Source organism: Camelus ferus, chromosome X (genome assembly GCF_009834535.1).
Source record: "Camelus ferus isolate YT-003-E chromosome X, BCGSAC_Cfer_1.0, whole genome shotgun sequence".
Classification (NCBI taxonomy): domain Eukaryota; kingdom Metazoa; phylum Chordata; class Mammalia; order Artiodactyla; family Camelidae; genus Camelus; species Camelus ferus.
Window position 1 is genome coordinate 24,003,037 of NC_045732.1, and position 13,298 is coordinate 24,016,334.

General features: G+C 37.9%; 1 protein-coding gene across 1 annotated transcript in view; it reads right to left on the bottom strand.

The window, feature by feature from the left end:
• Window positions 1–9,103: 9,103 nt before the first annotated feature.
• Window positions 9,104–13,298, bottom strand: part of PHEX (phosphate regulating endopeptidase homolog X-linked) — a 186,894-nt gene continuing 182,699 nt past the window's right edge. The window contains exon 24 of the mRNA XM_006192807.2: window positions 9,104–10,830. Coding sequence (XP_006192869.1) covers window positions 10,728–10,830 — 103 coding nt within the window. The 3' untranslated portion in view covers window positions 9,104–10,727. The remainder of the gene's footprint in view (window positions 10,831–13,298) is intronic.

A 13,298-nucleotide genomic window follows, 5' to 3' on the forward strand; every position in this document is an offset into this window, starting at 1 on the left:
TTCATCTCTTCCAAGAGACCACACATCCAGTCCTGTCTCTTACATACATTCCTCTAACAGCTGCAGGATTAACCAAGAGCACCAGCAAAGCAACAGCTCAAAAAACAAGCACAGAAAAAACTTCCGAAAGACTCTGATATTTATTTCCCTCAAAAAGCATCAAAGTAGTTATCACGGCGGAAAAAAATCAGAACTTACGTGGACTTTGCTGTATTTATTTTACTGTTACTAAAAATTTTTATAGTGAAATAAATATATATACATATATATATATGTGTGTATATATATATACATACATATATATATATACACACACACAAATTGTTAATGTAAATACCTCCCAGATCAAAAAACCTAATATCACCAGTAGCTCAAAAGCCCCCTTGTGGGACCTTCCAGTCACCGACCCTCCAAGGGCAACCATTCTCCAGACTTCTGATAGTAGAGTTTAGTTTTGCATACTTTTATGTTTCATATAAATCCAGTCATAAAATGTGTTCTCTTTTGTGTTTGGTTTCTTTCATTTAATATCATGTTTGTGGTAAACATTCATATGTATGCAGCTGTGGTCTCTTCGTTGTTATTGTAGACTAATAGTCAAGTATTTACTTACTCTACTGTTGATGTGCATTTGGGTAGTTTCTAGTTTTGGACTATTACAAATAGTGCTTCCAAGAACATCTTCTACATGTCTTCTGGCAAGCATATGTGTGCATTTCTGCTGGGTAAACATTAGGTTGAAAAATATGAAACTGCCAATATTCAACTATTTTCGACTTACTAAGATGGCAACTGATACCTAGAGGTGGAATTGCTGGGTCATAGGTTACACGTAGATTTAGCTTTAGAAAATACTGGCCTACTAGTTTTCTAAAGTGGCCATAACAATTTATAATCACACCAGCAGTATATGAGAGTTCTGCTGTTCTAAGTCCTTTTGTATTTTAGCCATTCTGCAGGGAGGGATGTATAAATAAATCACGCTACGGTTTTCATGATTAGCGAAGTTAAGCACCTTTTCACATATTTGTTGGCAATTCACATATCCTCCTTGGTGAACAAGTTCAAGTCATCTGCCCAATTTCCTACTGAGTTGTCTGTCTGATTAATTTATTATTATTATTTTGACTTCATGGCTGAGGGCATTGTAATTCTTCCACTGCTTAGCTCTATAAACATTTTTATTCTCAAACAACTCTGTATTCACCTCTGTCCTATGATATATTACACTGTTGGAACTGTTATTTACAAATCTACTTTTCCTTATGAACCGACAAGTAATTTTAAAGTTATGAAATAATTGGGAGCTAGAACTCTTATTCATCATTGTATTCCCAGCCCTACAACAATATCTAGCAGGTGTTTCAAGAAATATTTGTTAAGTGATATGCATTTAACATACTATTCTTCCTAAATTGGAATTAAACTATTATTATATCCCATTGTATAAAGTTTATGTCAGAGCAAGGCAAACAAACTGTGAAGTAGAGCATTCTGCTTCTGTCTCCACTACTTTACAAAAGAACTCTAGTTGCAAAAGTACAAGAGACAATAATCAGAGCATAGCAACAGTATTTTTCTATTTAAATTATAATGACTACAAATAATTAGCAACAACAACCTCATATAATTAAAAAGAAAAAATCAAGATCTTAATAGCTTTATGGGCAAAAGGCACTGCTGTGTAGGTAATCTGCATCAAGAGAAGTAAAAACCAAAAAGCTAATTAGTAAAATTAAACAACCAGTCACACTTTTATATATTTAATAGGTGCAAAATATTAGCAAAGTTGGAATTAATAATACCTAGGACTGTTCAGGTTTTACTAAATGTGACACCTTCTTATATTGTTCTTCATGATGCTTGATATTATAGTTGTTGGCTTAGACACTGACTTCCCCCAGTATACTGTAACTTTCCTATGGGCAGGACCCTTTCCTGATCTAGTTCTATTGTAAAACGATGTATATGCCCTCATACATACAATCTTGTTAAAAAGCAGTTTGTCAGTAAGTATATTTCAAAAGCTTATACATGCCCCCTTTGATCAAGTGGATTCATTCTTAAATATTTATTCTAAAGAAAACAATCAAGAGGAAAGGAAAAAGTTCTACACATTAAGGTATTTAACTCTGTATTATTTACAACACTTTAAAAATGAAATCTGTAGTAAATTTCTAACAATAAAGAAATGATTGAATAAAATGTCACAGAAACACTAAAGAATATTATGTTGCCATTAAAATGGAAGATTATTTAACACCATGGATGCACGCCAATACTATTAAATGAAAAAAAATCATACAAATCATACTATGCTCTGACTAAAATTATACCATATAATTATGCAAGATCCAGGGAGCAACATGGGAGAAGACAAATAAAAAAGAAATAATTAGAAAATTTAAGGTTCTGGATTATAACAGAGTTTCCTTATTAAATGTTGCTCCTATGCATTCCTTCACTATGCCGCCCCCCGCCACTCCCCTAGACACAGCCACGATGATCTCTCACCTGGATGGCTGCCGCAGCCTCCTAAATGGTCTTCCTACATCTTCCCTGGTTCATCCACAATCTAGTCTCAGCATAGCCAGAATCATACTGGAAATCATCAGTCAGATCTTGGCACTTTTCTGCTCAAAAGTCTCCAATGTGCTTCCCATGAGAAGATAGGGGAAAGCTTAGTAAATCTGAGAAACAAAAAGAAGACCAGTGTAACTGGGGAAAAAGCAATGGAGACATGCCAATGGAAAAGGGAGCGCCAAGTCACATACAGCCTTTAGGTCTGGGTACAGTGTTGAGATATTACTGTAAATGCAATGGAAAGATCATTGAAGGATTTAAAACAGGAATGACAGTGCTGTTATCATAATATTGCATGTGAACTTTGGGGCTAAAGTCACTGAAGCCCTGGGCTAATCAAAATGCAGTATGACAGCTAGCACTCTGCCTCATGTGCTGGAGACGGATCTCAAATGATAGTCAATTTACTGTTCTTATTCTACAATAAGTATTACTTCATACATATTACCGACGGCCCTGGGTGAGGGAGTAGCTTCATTATTACTAGTGTTTGTAGAGTAGTTTTAATATGCTGAATGCTTTAGAGTGGTTTTTATTCGATGCTTACAATAAAATTGAGGCACTGAGGTTTCAGTTCCTAAAGAACCATTTATGCTTAAAAAGGCTTTTGATTGATTTCTTCCCAACAAGCTATGTGCATTAACTCAAACTCAATCTGCACCGGAGCCTATGTGTATGCAAGTGAGAGGTGAAATGTGAATCTCCAAGGACCCTTGTTGATAGGTAAAAATTTCCTCTGGAGCATTCATGACAAATCCACCCTAGCATTCTCCTAGATGCATTCCCAGGTAACTCTGAAAGGTGGGCAGAGAAGATTCTTTCACCTCAGATGAATTCTCCAAAGACTAAGTTATATGTCTTGAGGAGAAATGGAAAATACCAAATGCTTATGCATGCTTGTTGTATTAAAATAACTAAGAAAAAATAGGACTGGCTTCTATGTAAAATAAACTCTTCCAATAGTCAGCAGTTTAAAGGAAGCTTTAGACTCTTTAGTTACAGATATTGCTGGGTAAAGGCAATAATTCAGTAGAACTTTATCTAGAGCAGTATTTCTATCAAAATAAATTTTTGTTGTATTTTCCCATTAGAAAGCAAAACGTAGACCTCCGGTTCCTCAGATATGGATCTACTCTCCCGCTCACCAAAGGGATACTAAAAATACTAAAAAGGCCATGTGGGCAAAATAAGAGACCCCCTACTAGAAGCAAGCTGCGGTGGCCTGCGGATACCAAAAGGCCTTAGGCCTTGGAAGCTGTAGGAACAGTGGTCAGGATGCATGACTCGGTTACCAACAGGGTGATGGCTGGAGAGTCTCCAATTTTCTTAGGCCCTCAGCTACCCACAGGCAGGGTCACAAAGGTTTTGTTCTCTGGGGAAAATGACGTGGAGACATTTTGGTTTCAGAAGACTCAAAAGAGAGGGCGTGAGCAATCACAGGGCTGAACACAGGTAAACTTAGGGGGAGTCTACCAACTCAACTGGGCTATCCCAGCCCAGAGATCCAGGACTTGGGGTCACCACAGCTATACGTTTGCCTAAGGGAGTACATAGATAAAACCAGATTCAAATCTGGCCCTGTTGCTTCCTAGCTAAATAATGATAGGCAAGTTATTCACCCCTCCAAGCCTTGGTTCCCACCTATTAAATGGGGTAAGGTTCTGGAGAGCTTTCTGAAGGACTCAAGATGGAACTATCTTCAAGTACAAATACCTGTCAACTGACTCTTTCCTTCACATTTTTTTCCAACAGATGACTGTGGAGTATAGCCTGAAATCTTCAGTAAGTCATAAGTCAAAAGCTGGTTTGGAATGTTGCTCCAATTGCTCAGTAGAGCATTAGAGAATGGGCTTTGAAATCAAACAAAACTGACTTTATGCCTAGCTCCTCCAATTACTAATGTGGTCTTGGCAAGTCACACAACTATTCCTCAGCTGTTAAGTAGAAATTATAACAACCATTTGCAAGACTGTTGTGAGGACTGGCTATAATGCAGGGCAAGAACCTAGCAGAGTGGCTAGAACACGGTAGGTGTCAAGAAATGTTTGCTGTTTTCATCATGATTATTAAGCAAAAAAAAAAAAATCATTTACAAATGCCTGGCCAATCTCAGAATAAATTTGCTCTGGGCTAATTTCTTCATTCATCAAATGTCACTGGGGTGGAAGGGTTATGTGACTGTTACCAAGGTATGGATTCCACTGACTTCTCTTCAAAATCAGTTTGCAAATTGACAGAGTGCACTTCTAAAGGGTAAACTATACTGTTCTTTTCGCTCAGGACACCTGCAGATATTTCAGCCTAAGTGGCAGCATAAATGATACCCAATATTTTATCTAGCTTTTACAGTGGGAATTTTAACTGAATCACTTAGTTCTTCTTTCTCTGTAAAGTGGCATCTCAAGCCAGAATTAGTTCAAACAGTACTTTTGTGGCTTGTACATAGACAATTATCTTTGTTTCTTGGGCTCTGAGCCTCAATTCCTCTTTCAAGTGGAGAAAACATAAAACAAGAATATGATGAATAGCATTTCTCAGCTCTAATCAATGGAGAAAATAATTTTCATATAAATTCTCTAAAAATCCTAGAAGATCTAGCACTACATGTTATTTCATAGGATATTTTATTTACTGTTTCAATGGGATATATTTTAAAAGCTTAGAATGTATTATAAATCCATGGCATAGCCACAGAATCTTATATTCTGTTATCTTCCTAATTGAGACAGTAACAAAACAAAATACACATTCAAATGAAACATGTAGCTAAACCATTTAGAAATAATTAGAATTATAGATCAGGTTTTCTTTCACTGATCACAAATTATGGTAATGCTTTTGTGGTGCTCATTTCCGGGCTCACTTTGGTATGTTTATTAAAGCACAGTATTGTCAGATCACATGGAATATCTCATTTTCATTTTCCTATCTCCAATTCTAAAGGGGATTAAATTATCCAATTAAGCTGTTAATTAAAAAGATTCCTACAGAATAAACTGCAGGCTACCAATGGCATTTAACATTTTCATTATGCTGTGCTCAAAAGCAATTTCCTAAATTCAGAGGAGCTCAAAGTTACTGCCTGGTATTTCACTTTAGAAGGTGTCGTTGGTATTGCTAGCTGATAGCAAACCCATTTCCTCCTCTTTCTGGGCACACAGCTATACTATATATCCCAGACTCCCCTGCAGCTAGGCTAGGCCATATGGTTGAGCTCCAGCCAATGGAATATGAGCAGAAGTGACATAGATAAATTCTTGGACTAGACCAAACCTTCCATTCAATATCTTCCATGGTCTCTTCTCCTCCATCAGCTTCTTGAAGATGAACACGTATTCAATAGTGTTGAAAACAGGAGAATCACAATATGGAAGGGAACCCGGGTCCCTAAATCACCAATTGTAGGAGAGAAGCTCACTGATCATTAATACTCATTTTCTATGTAATGAAAACAAGAAATTACCTTAAATTGGGTTAAACCATTGAGGTGATCTGTTTCAACATCTAGGGTGATCTTACTTATAAAAGAAAGCAACTGAACTTGAGGGACATGCAAATATCTTAAACCTAATTGGAAACATCAGCCTCCTTCAAATTTTAATCAGGTCCACTTAGATAAGTATCTAAAAATTGAAGCAGACTCAATACCTCAAAACCTATGAAATAGACCACAGCAAGAGAGATTCTAGATTTCTTGCCTCCATTTCCCCAAAGCCCTTCCTTCCTGTCCATGCCCCAGAGATCACTCAGGAACTGTCATTTCTATGCATCTTCCTTCTGCCACTAGCCTACATACAACTCGTATTTCAAGGATCAGCTCAGAAGCCAGAGTAAACTCTCTACAAGGGGCACTAATAGGCCATACTCAGACATTTATTCCCCACCAGCTCTGCAGTCTGATCTCCATGTCCTGTACGTGGATGCAATGGCACCCCTACTATATAAACCAGGACTTTTCCAGATCTTAGAACATTTCAGTGTAAGAAAGATGCCTGAAATAGTCAAGCGGGGGCTCTAGCTGCACTGCAGCCTAATCCCAAAATGCCCAAGGGAAGAGTGAGTATGAATACCACAGTATGCCTCTGGATTTGTCTGGACTCAAGCAAGGCAGCCAGATGCTCATCGTCATCCTGCACCACTCAGTCTTCGTCCGAAGGTCGCCAGGGGATACGGGCTCCCGGGTACTTCCAGTTCTCCCAAAGTACTTGAGGCACAGAAGCTCCAGCAGCATGAAGACAGCCGTCCTCGAGAGCCAGAGCCAATGAGAAATAAAAGCACACAGAAGGTGAGGTTGGTGTGCCCCATCAAAGGGATGTGCTGGGGTCTGGGCAGAGGGAACACGGACCGCATCCACCGGAGAACTGAATAAGCCCTTCTCTGCGCACCAAACCTGATGTCCTTGTAGATCATCACCCTTGTCAAGAGACAGGGTGACTGTAACAGTTTACATATCTGTTTCCCATGTTAGACCAGACTGTTCATTGAGGCCCAGAGACTGCATGTGATCTGCTTAAATACAGCTAGTTAAGTGATTTAAATATAATGGCAGTCAGTTACTGTGAACTGAATGAGTGACTGTAAGTTGACTAGATTGTTAAATAAAGCTGATAGCATATAGAGAAATGTTCATTGTCACTTTTGCAAGACCAGTCTTACCATGGTTGATAATTTCCTCAGAAGCCTCTCTTTTCTTCAATAGGAGTATTATTGCAGAAGCAATAAACCACATCTGCTTATATTCTGGAAGAAAATACAATGACCACCTTGTAAAGGTCTCTCGTTGTCTACAGAGAAAATTAGTGCATTCAAATTTCACTTCCCTAAATCAAGAAACCTAGTCTACCGCAGTGCTTTGTGTACTTTGTAGGCAAATAATGTCTAAAACAGAACTGCATATGTTATAGATGTAATAAATGTTAATACATTTTTAAAAAGAGAGGAAACAGAAAGTCTTCAACTTTTTATTGTCCTTAAAATGATTACTCACACGGTTTCACAAGTAGGGGGAAAAAATACAACAACTATTTAAATGTAAAATGCAGAATTCAAGCACATCTTTCCTAAACCAGTGGGGCACTGCCACTGACAATGATAATGGTGTTACTTGAAATAATCATATATTCTTCCATAATTTAATATGCAACTGACACATTATGCTAAAAATATGAAGGAAGAAGCCTATCAAATGCTCGGTGATTAGAGAAACACTGATGGAATAAAAGTCCTCAGAAATGGGGTAACCTGAGGGATGAAGGTTAATGCAAATGTCAGCGGCCCAAGAAACAAAGCCTGCCTTTCCTGACTCTGGGATACTTGATAAGCAATTTCAAACCTCTCCACTGGTCTGGCACAAGCATAACCTGTGTGGCAAGGCATAGTTCCTGGTTGTTTCTTAGTGATGCTCCAGGGCTAAATAAGATAAAATTTATGTGCTGTGCTTTAAGCTCCATTGAGGAAAGGCACTGAATAAACTTCAAGATAATTTATGGATCCTGAGCTTGCATTAGTCATTTCCAAGTCCATCTCATAAAAGGAAAAAATGGAAATAGGAGGCCAACGCTGTGTGTTGGTGAAAAGCTCAACAAACTTTGGGCAATGATGAAAAGCCCAAACAAGACCATTTCATATACATCAGATCGTGGACTAATCCAGGAGAATTTCACACACACACACACACACACACACACACACAAACCCTAACTCCTTCCACTGCCCAGACAATCATTAACTGGCAAGACATCTGAGATATGAACAAGAGAAGTGTGTTACAGCAATCCTGGTCTGAGTTCCAATATCTAATTTCCTTTTAATTTACCGTAATTATTTTTGTAAAACTTCATGGCTCTACTCCAGTGGATGTGCTAGTAAGGAGTGCCAAAATCCTGTGTTCACTTCAGAGTCACATTCTTGGGCCAGCTTCTCCCTTCCAGCTGCATTTTACCTTCCTCCCTCTACCACTGAATCAGAGTCTGCTGCTTTTAGTAATCTGTACCGAAGAGAAGGGGCAAAAAGAATGTACTCTGAAAATTTAAATGTGAGCATGTATTTGGAAAGCTGATCTACTAGAAAACTGTTCCAGCTAGCAGTAGTGATGATTTTGGGCTGCTTTGGGTTTGTTTTAAAATGGCCATCCTATCTACAACTTTCAGTATAAATGAGTTACATCAAATGAAGTTAATCAGGATAAGGTAGCCACATCATTTAGAAACTGTGAGGGCCCCAACTGTTTACCAACCAATTTTTCTAAACCAGTAAGTGACTGAATGAGCCCCATTTCCAAAGTCATAATTCTATGCTTTTATCAAACACTTTCTCTGACCTGCAGGAATGTGTTTATTTGGAGTTTACAAAGCGAAATCTAGAAGGGAAATGCTATTCACATAAGCCTTAAAAAACCTCAGCTGATTTTAAATGTTCAAGTACTGGAATAAAACCGGGAGACTCTTATATGTCCAAACCAAATCAGAATGATTCCACCAGAGAAAAGGCACATAAGTTTCCAGCACCCCTAACTGCTTGCTTTTAAAATACAAACTAAGGTCACATGAAGCCATGGTTAAGAGGAGGAAAAGGCAGCTGCCCTTCAGGAGTTGATCCATTCGGAGAGGAAGAAGTCAAGGGGAAAATCACTCTCCTCTAAGGCAGAGTAACTGTTTTCCTCCTGATGGCGCCACTGCATGTTTATCCCTTTACAAGTTCCCATGGTTACAAGAGGACGTTGCATACAGTTATACTTCAAAAAAAAAAAAAAAAAGATGCCAAATCCCAAGGATGCAAAATGGCTTCCTATGGTCAGACTGAATTTGTCATTTTCTTTTCGAGACCTTCCCATTTGTCCACTTAACCCAGAACTCCATGTACCAGGAATAATGTGAAGAGGAGATGGCTCCTTTAAGAAATCAAAAATGCCAGGGAACCACTTTAAGGCTGTTACAATTTTATCCTACACACATTCTCCTAAAGATGGAGGAGTTCACTTGAAAGGATAAAGCTCTGAGGATCAAAAACATACTACTGTTCTGACAGACTCTTGAGAGGAAGACTTGAAGAATAAAAATTATGTTTGTTTGGACAACGCAGGGAATTTTAAATTCAATCAATAGTTTCTAAAATGTCTTCAATCAAGAAACTTTTTCAAAAAAGGTTTTTTTAAAGAGAGGTCACTTTAACAGAGCCAAAACAAAAGGGCACCTTCCTCAGTGTGGGGTTTGTCCCTCTGCGCTAAAGGGGAAGGAAAGCCACACGCTCCTAATGGGGAATCTGAAAATCATTTTCTCAGTAACAGGAGAATGCACATATATGAGGATAAGAAGACAAACAGAGAAGTGTCTGTCACTCGGACATCACCACCCAGGTTTGGATTTTGGAGGTTTCACCTCCTTCTCATGTCCCTGCTGTTGCGAGGCTAAGAGTTCTGGCTTCTTCTGGCACTTAACGATATACCCTCTTCTTTCTATTTGATAAACTCAAACCTTGGCCTTCTGCCCACTTTCTTCATGCAGATTTGAACAGGGTGATGGGCTACATCAGATACAAGCTGTGAGGCACGTATTCATCCCCCATAGACTCCAAAGCTGAAGGCAAGAACTTCATCAAAAATTGTAAAATGAAGATTCAACATATTTCCAACTTAACTACCTTACAGTTAATCAATGCTATGCTACAACGATCTATGAAATCTAGCACTGCATTCCACAGACCTCCCAGGTATCCATGCCCATGTCTACTTAACTGAGGGTTACAAGTTTAATAGACTGAATTTTTTTCTGGATACATTCTACTTAGGGCCCCTGCAAAGCAATAGATTAAAATGGTCCATACCACTTAGCTGTGGCTTACATACTAAAATGGACAATAGCTACAATTCAGCAGATAGTGTTTTAACAAAGTAGCCTAGGGATTTATTTGTGTTGGTTTGGTTTTCTAAAGAAACATACTTGGTTCACTTTTCATATTCCATTTTTTAAGCCTTACAACGTTGAATAGATATTATTTAGATCTAAGCAATACCCAAATAATAAAGATGCATGAAAAATAAACATCCTCGGGGGGACATAGGCCTAAAGCAGTAGGTGATGAGTGCTCGGAGCTGCCTCTGCTGGCACTGTACAGCTCTCTCAGGATGGCATAAACCAGCAGTCCAGCTACCAGAGTCGGCAGGAGTCTGTGCCTCTGTTCATCGTGGAATTGGATGGACAGTTAAAAGCTTTCTGGAATTCTTCAAAGTTGCTAACTGCACCATTGACCCTGAAAAAGATATGTCAATGTCCATGTCATTTAATTCTTACGTATCAGTAGGTTCTGGATAAAATTGCAGGAGCATATTCCTTGATGCGATGTGGCATTCATTTAATCTGTTTACAGGGAAATAACTGAAGCCCAAAATGGTTAAGTAAATTTCCAAAGAAATTAAGAGCTGAGACTAGAATCAGGCAAATGCTATTCATCTTCCAAATATCTTCAAATTCCTGGAAACTGTAGGATTTACATTTCCTATAAATTATATTTAGGGTTGTACATGCCTATAAATTTCAAATTTCTACAAACAATAAGATTTACCAATACTTAGCTTTTCTATTTTTTAATTCAACTTTTAATGGAAGATATAAGTGATATAGAGCACACACATTTTAAATATAAAGCTCACTGGTTTTTCCATATACATACATGTACATCCATGTTACTATCACCCAGACCAAGACATGTACTATTTCCACAACCAGAAGGCTCCCTTGTGCACCCTAACAGTTGCGCCCCCAAGGATAACTACCAGCCTGACTGCTATCGTCACAGATTAGCTTTGCCTGTTTTTGAACTTCATGAGTGGATCACACAGCATGCACTTTTTTGTCTCTGACTTCTTTCACTCAATATTATGTCTGTAAGATTCATCCATGTTGTTGCTGTCTTTAAATTATCTTTAAAGAACTCAATCTACAAAAACACTTTCTATAAATTCCTATTACATTTGAAGGCTCATATTTACCTAGAGTTTGGTTCATGCAACAATAAACTCATGAATGGTGCCTAGTTGTTACAGATGAGTAATGCTTTACTGGAGTTAGCTCCAAAGTCTGGTGTTCTTGCAAGTTTCCCGACTGCAGTAAAGACTGCGGATTCCTACTCAGCACTTTGATTGTAACTGCCTTTTGGAAGTGGTATTTCCATTGTGTGATTTCTGCTGCACTCAAAATCTGCAGTTACTGCAGACATCACTAACAGGCCAGCAAAAAACCTCCTCCCTCATCTATTTCTTACTCAACTGCATGTTCAAAAGGTTGACTGGAGACAGCATCCTCGGTCACTGACTGTTCTTTTCCCTAATGATTTTGTTCCCTATGGGCATTTGAATGAATATAATGGCCTGTATCCAAAAATCTCCACAACCTCTTGTGTTTTAGCTGGGATGTATGGGGAGAGATGTGTATTTCATAGTGTGATTCACCCTGGGCAAGTGTTAAGGATAGAATTTAGCTGACAATTTACAAGCATAGTCTGCAAATTATCAGCTAAAATCCAACATTACACGCAACTAGTTAGTAAAAGGAAATTAGTTTCTAAAAACTCATCTGTTGAGTAATTAATCTACTGTGTGGTTTCATCTGCACCATTTGTCAGTGGGATCACATTTTAGTCCATTAGAGACTGTCAGCATTCTTGACAGTTTAGCCCAGTGGGGGAGAATTTCCAACACAGTGATTAGATTTTTATGCTATCAGGTAATTTATAGTCAATTTCTGAAACATTTCTAAGGCAAGGTTTTAGGAATATGATTTTAAAATATAGGAGAAATTTTAGATGACTTTCTGGCAATATGCTAATGGATTCATTTAAATATTAAACATAAAGCTATCCAGATATAATAGGTTCTAAGCAAAGAACAAATAAATATAAATTATCATGATTTCTTGGACTTCCTATTATAATTCTCTGTCCCCTACTATAGAAAACTTCCCTCAAACTAAGCTAGAAACCTAGCAAGGGGCAAGTAATATTAACCTTAATTTTATTTTTACTTAATATTTTATACATTCTAACAATTAAATAAGACTAATTCATAATCCTTTCACCTTCATATATAAGCAACTATTTCAAAATATGACTTAAACTAAAAGCCAAAATGTAGAGCTTTTGCCTCTAGATATGAATTACAATAGCTAAATATCACCATATATCCTCCTTTGTGTTCAGAGCTATTCAAAAAGTGGGTAGTCCTTCATGTCTGTTGGTTGGCTGCATGAAAGAACAAGAGGCATTAAATAGGATATTCTACAACATAAAGTAAACCAGAGCTCTAGGTGTTTTGAGGCACAGTACATAAGATCTCATCCTTGTCTAAGAAAAGAGAACTTTTTGGCCCAGATTTAAAAAAAAAAAGAAGGTGGTTGGAGATATCAAATATGCCTGTTTACTGAGCACCCATGGTGCATCCATAGCACATGGATAGCTGCCTTTCAAAAGTTGTAAGATAATAAATGGGAATCAATACTCAAGCTATGTTCTGGACTCTAAACTACCTGTAAATTACCTGTGGCAATCTTCTACAATCTCATAGATCACTTGATACTAGAGATGTGTGCAAAAGCCTACTACAGATATGTAGGGGAGAGAATGCTGACTAAACCAGCTTCCTGCTAATTAGAGAAGATGCTTCATTTCTGTTTGGCCAGATTTTTTTTTTAATCTGTGAAATGGAGCTATCACTGTTCACAATG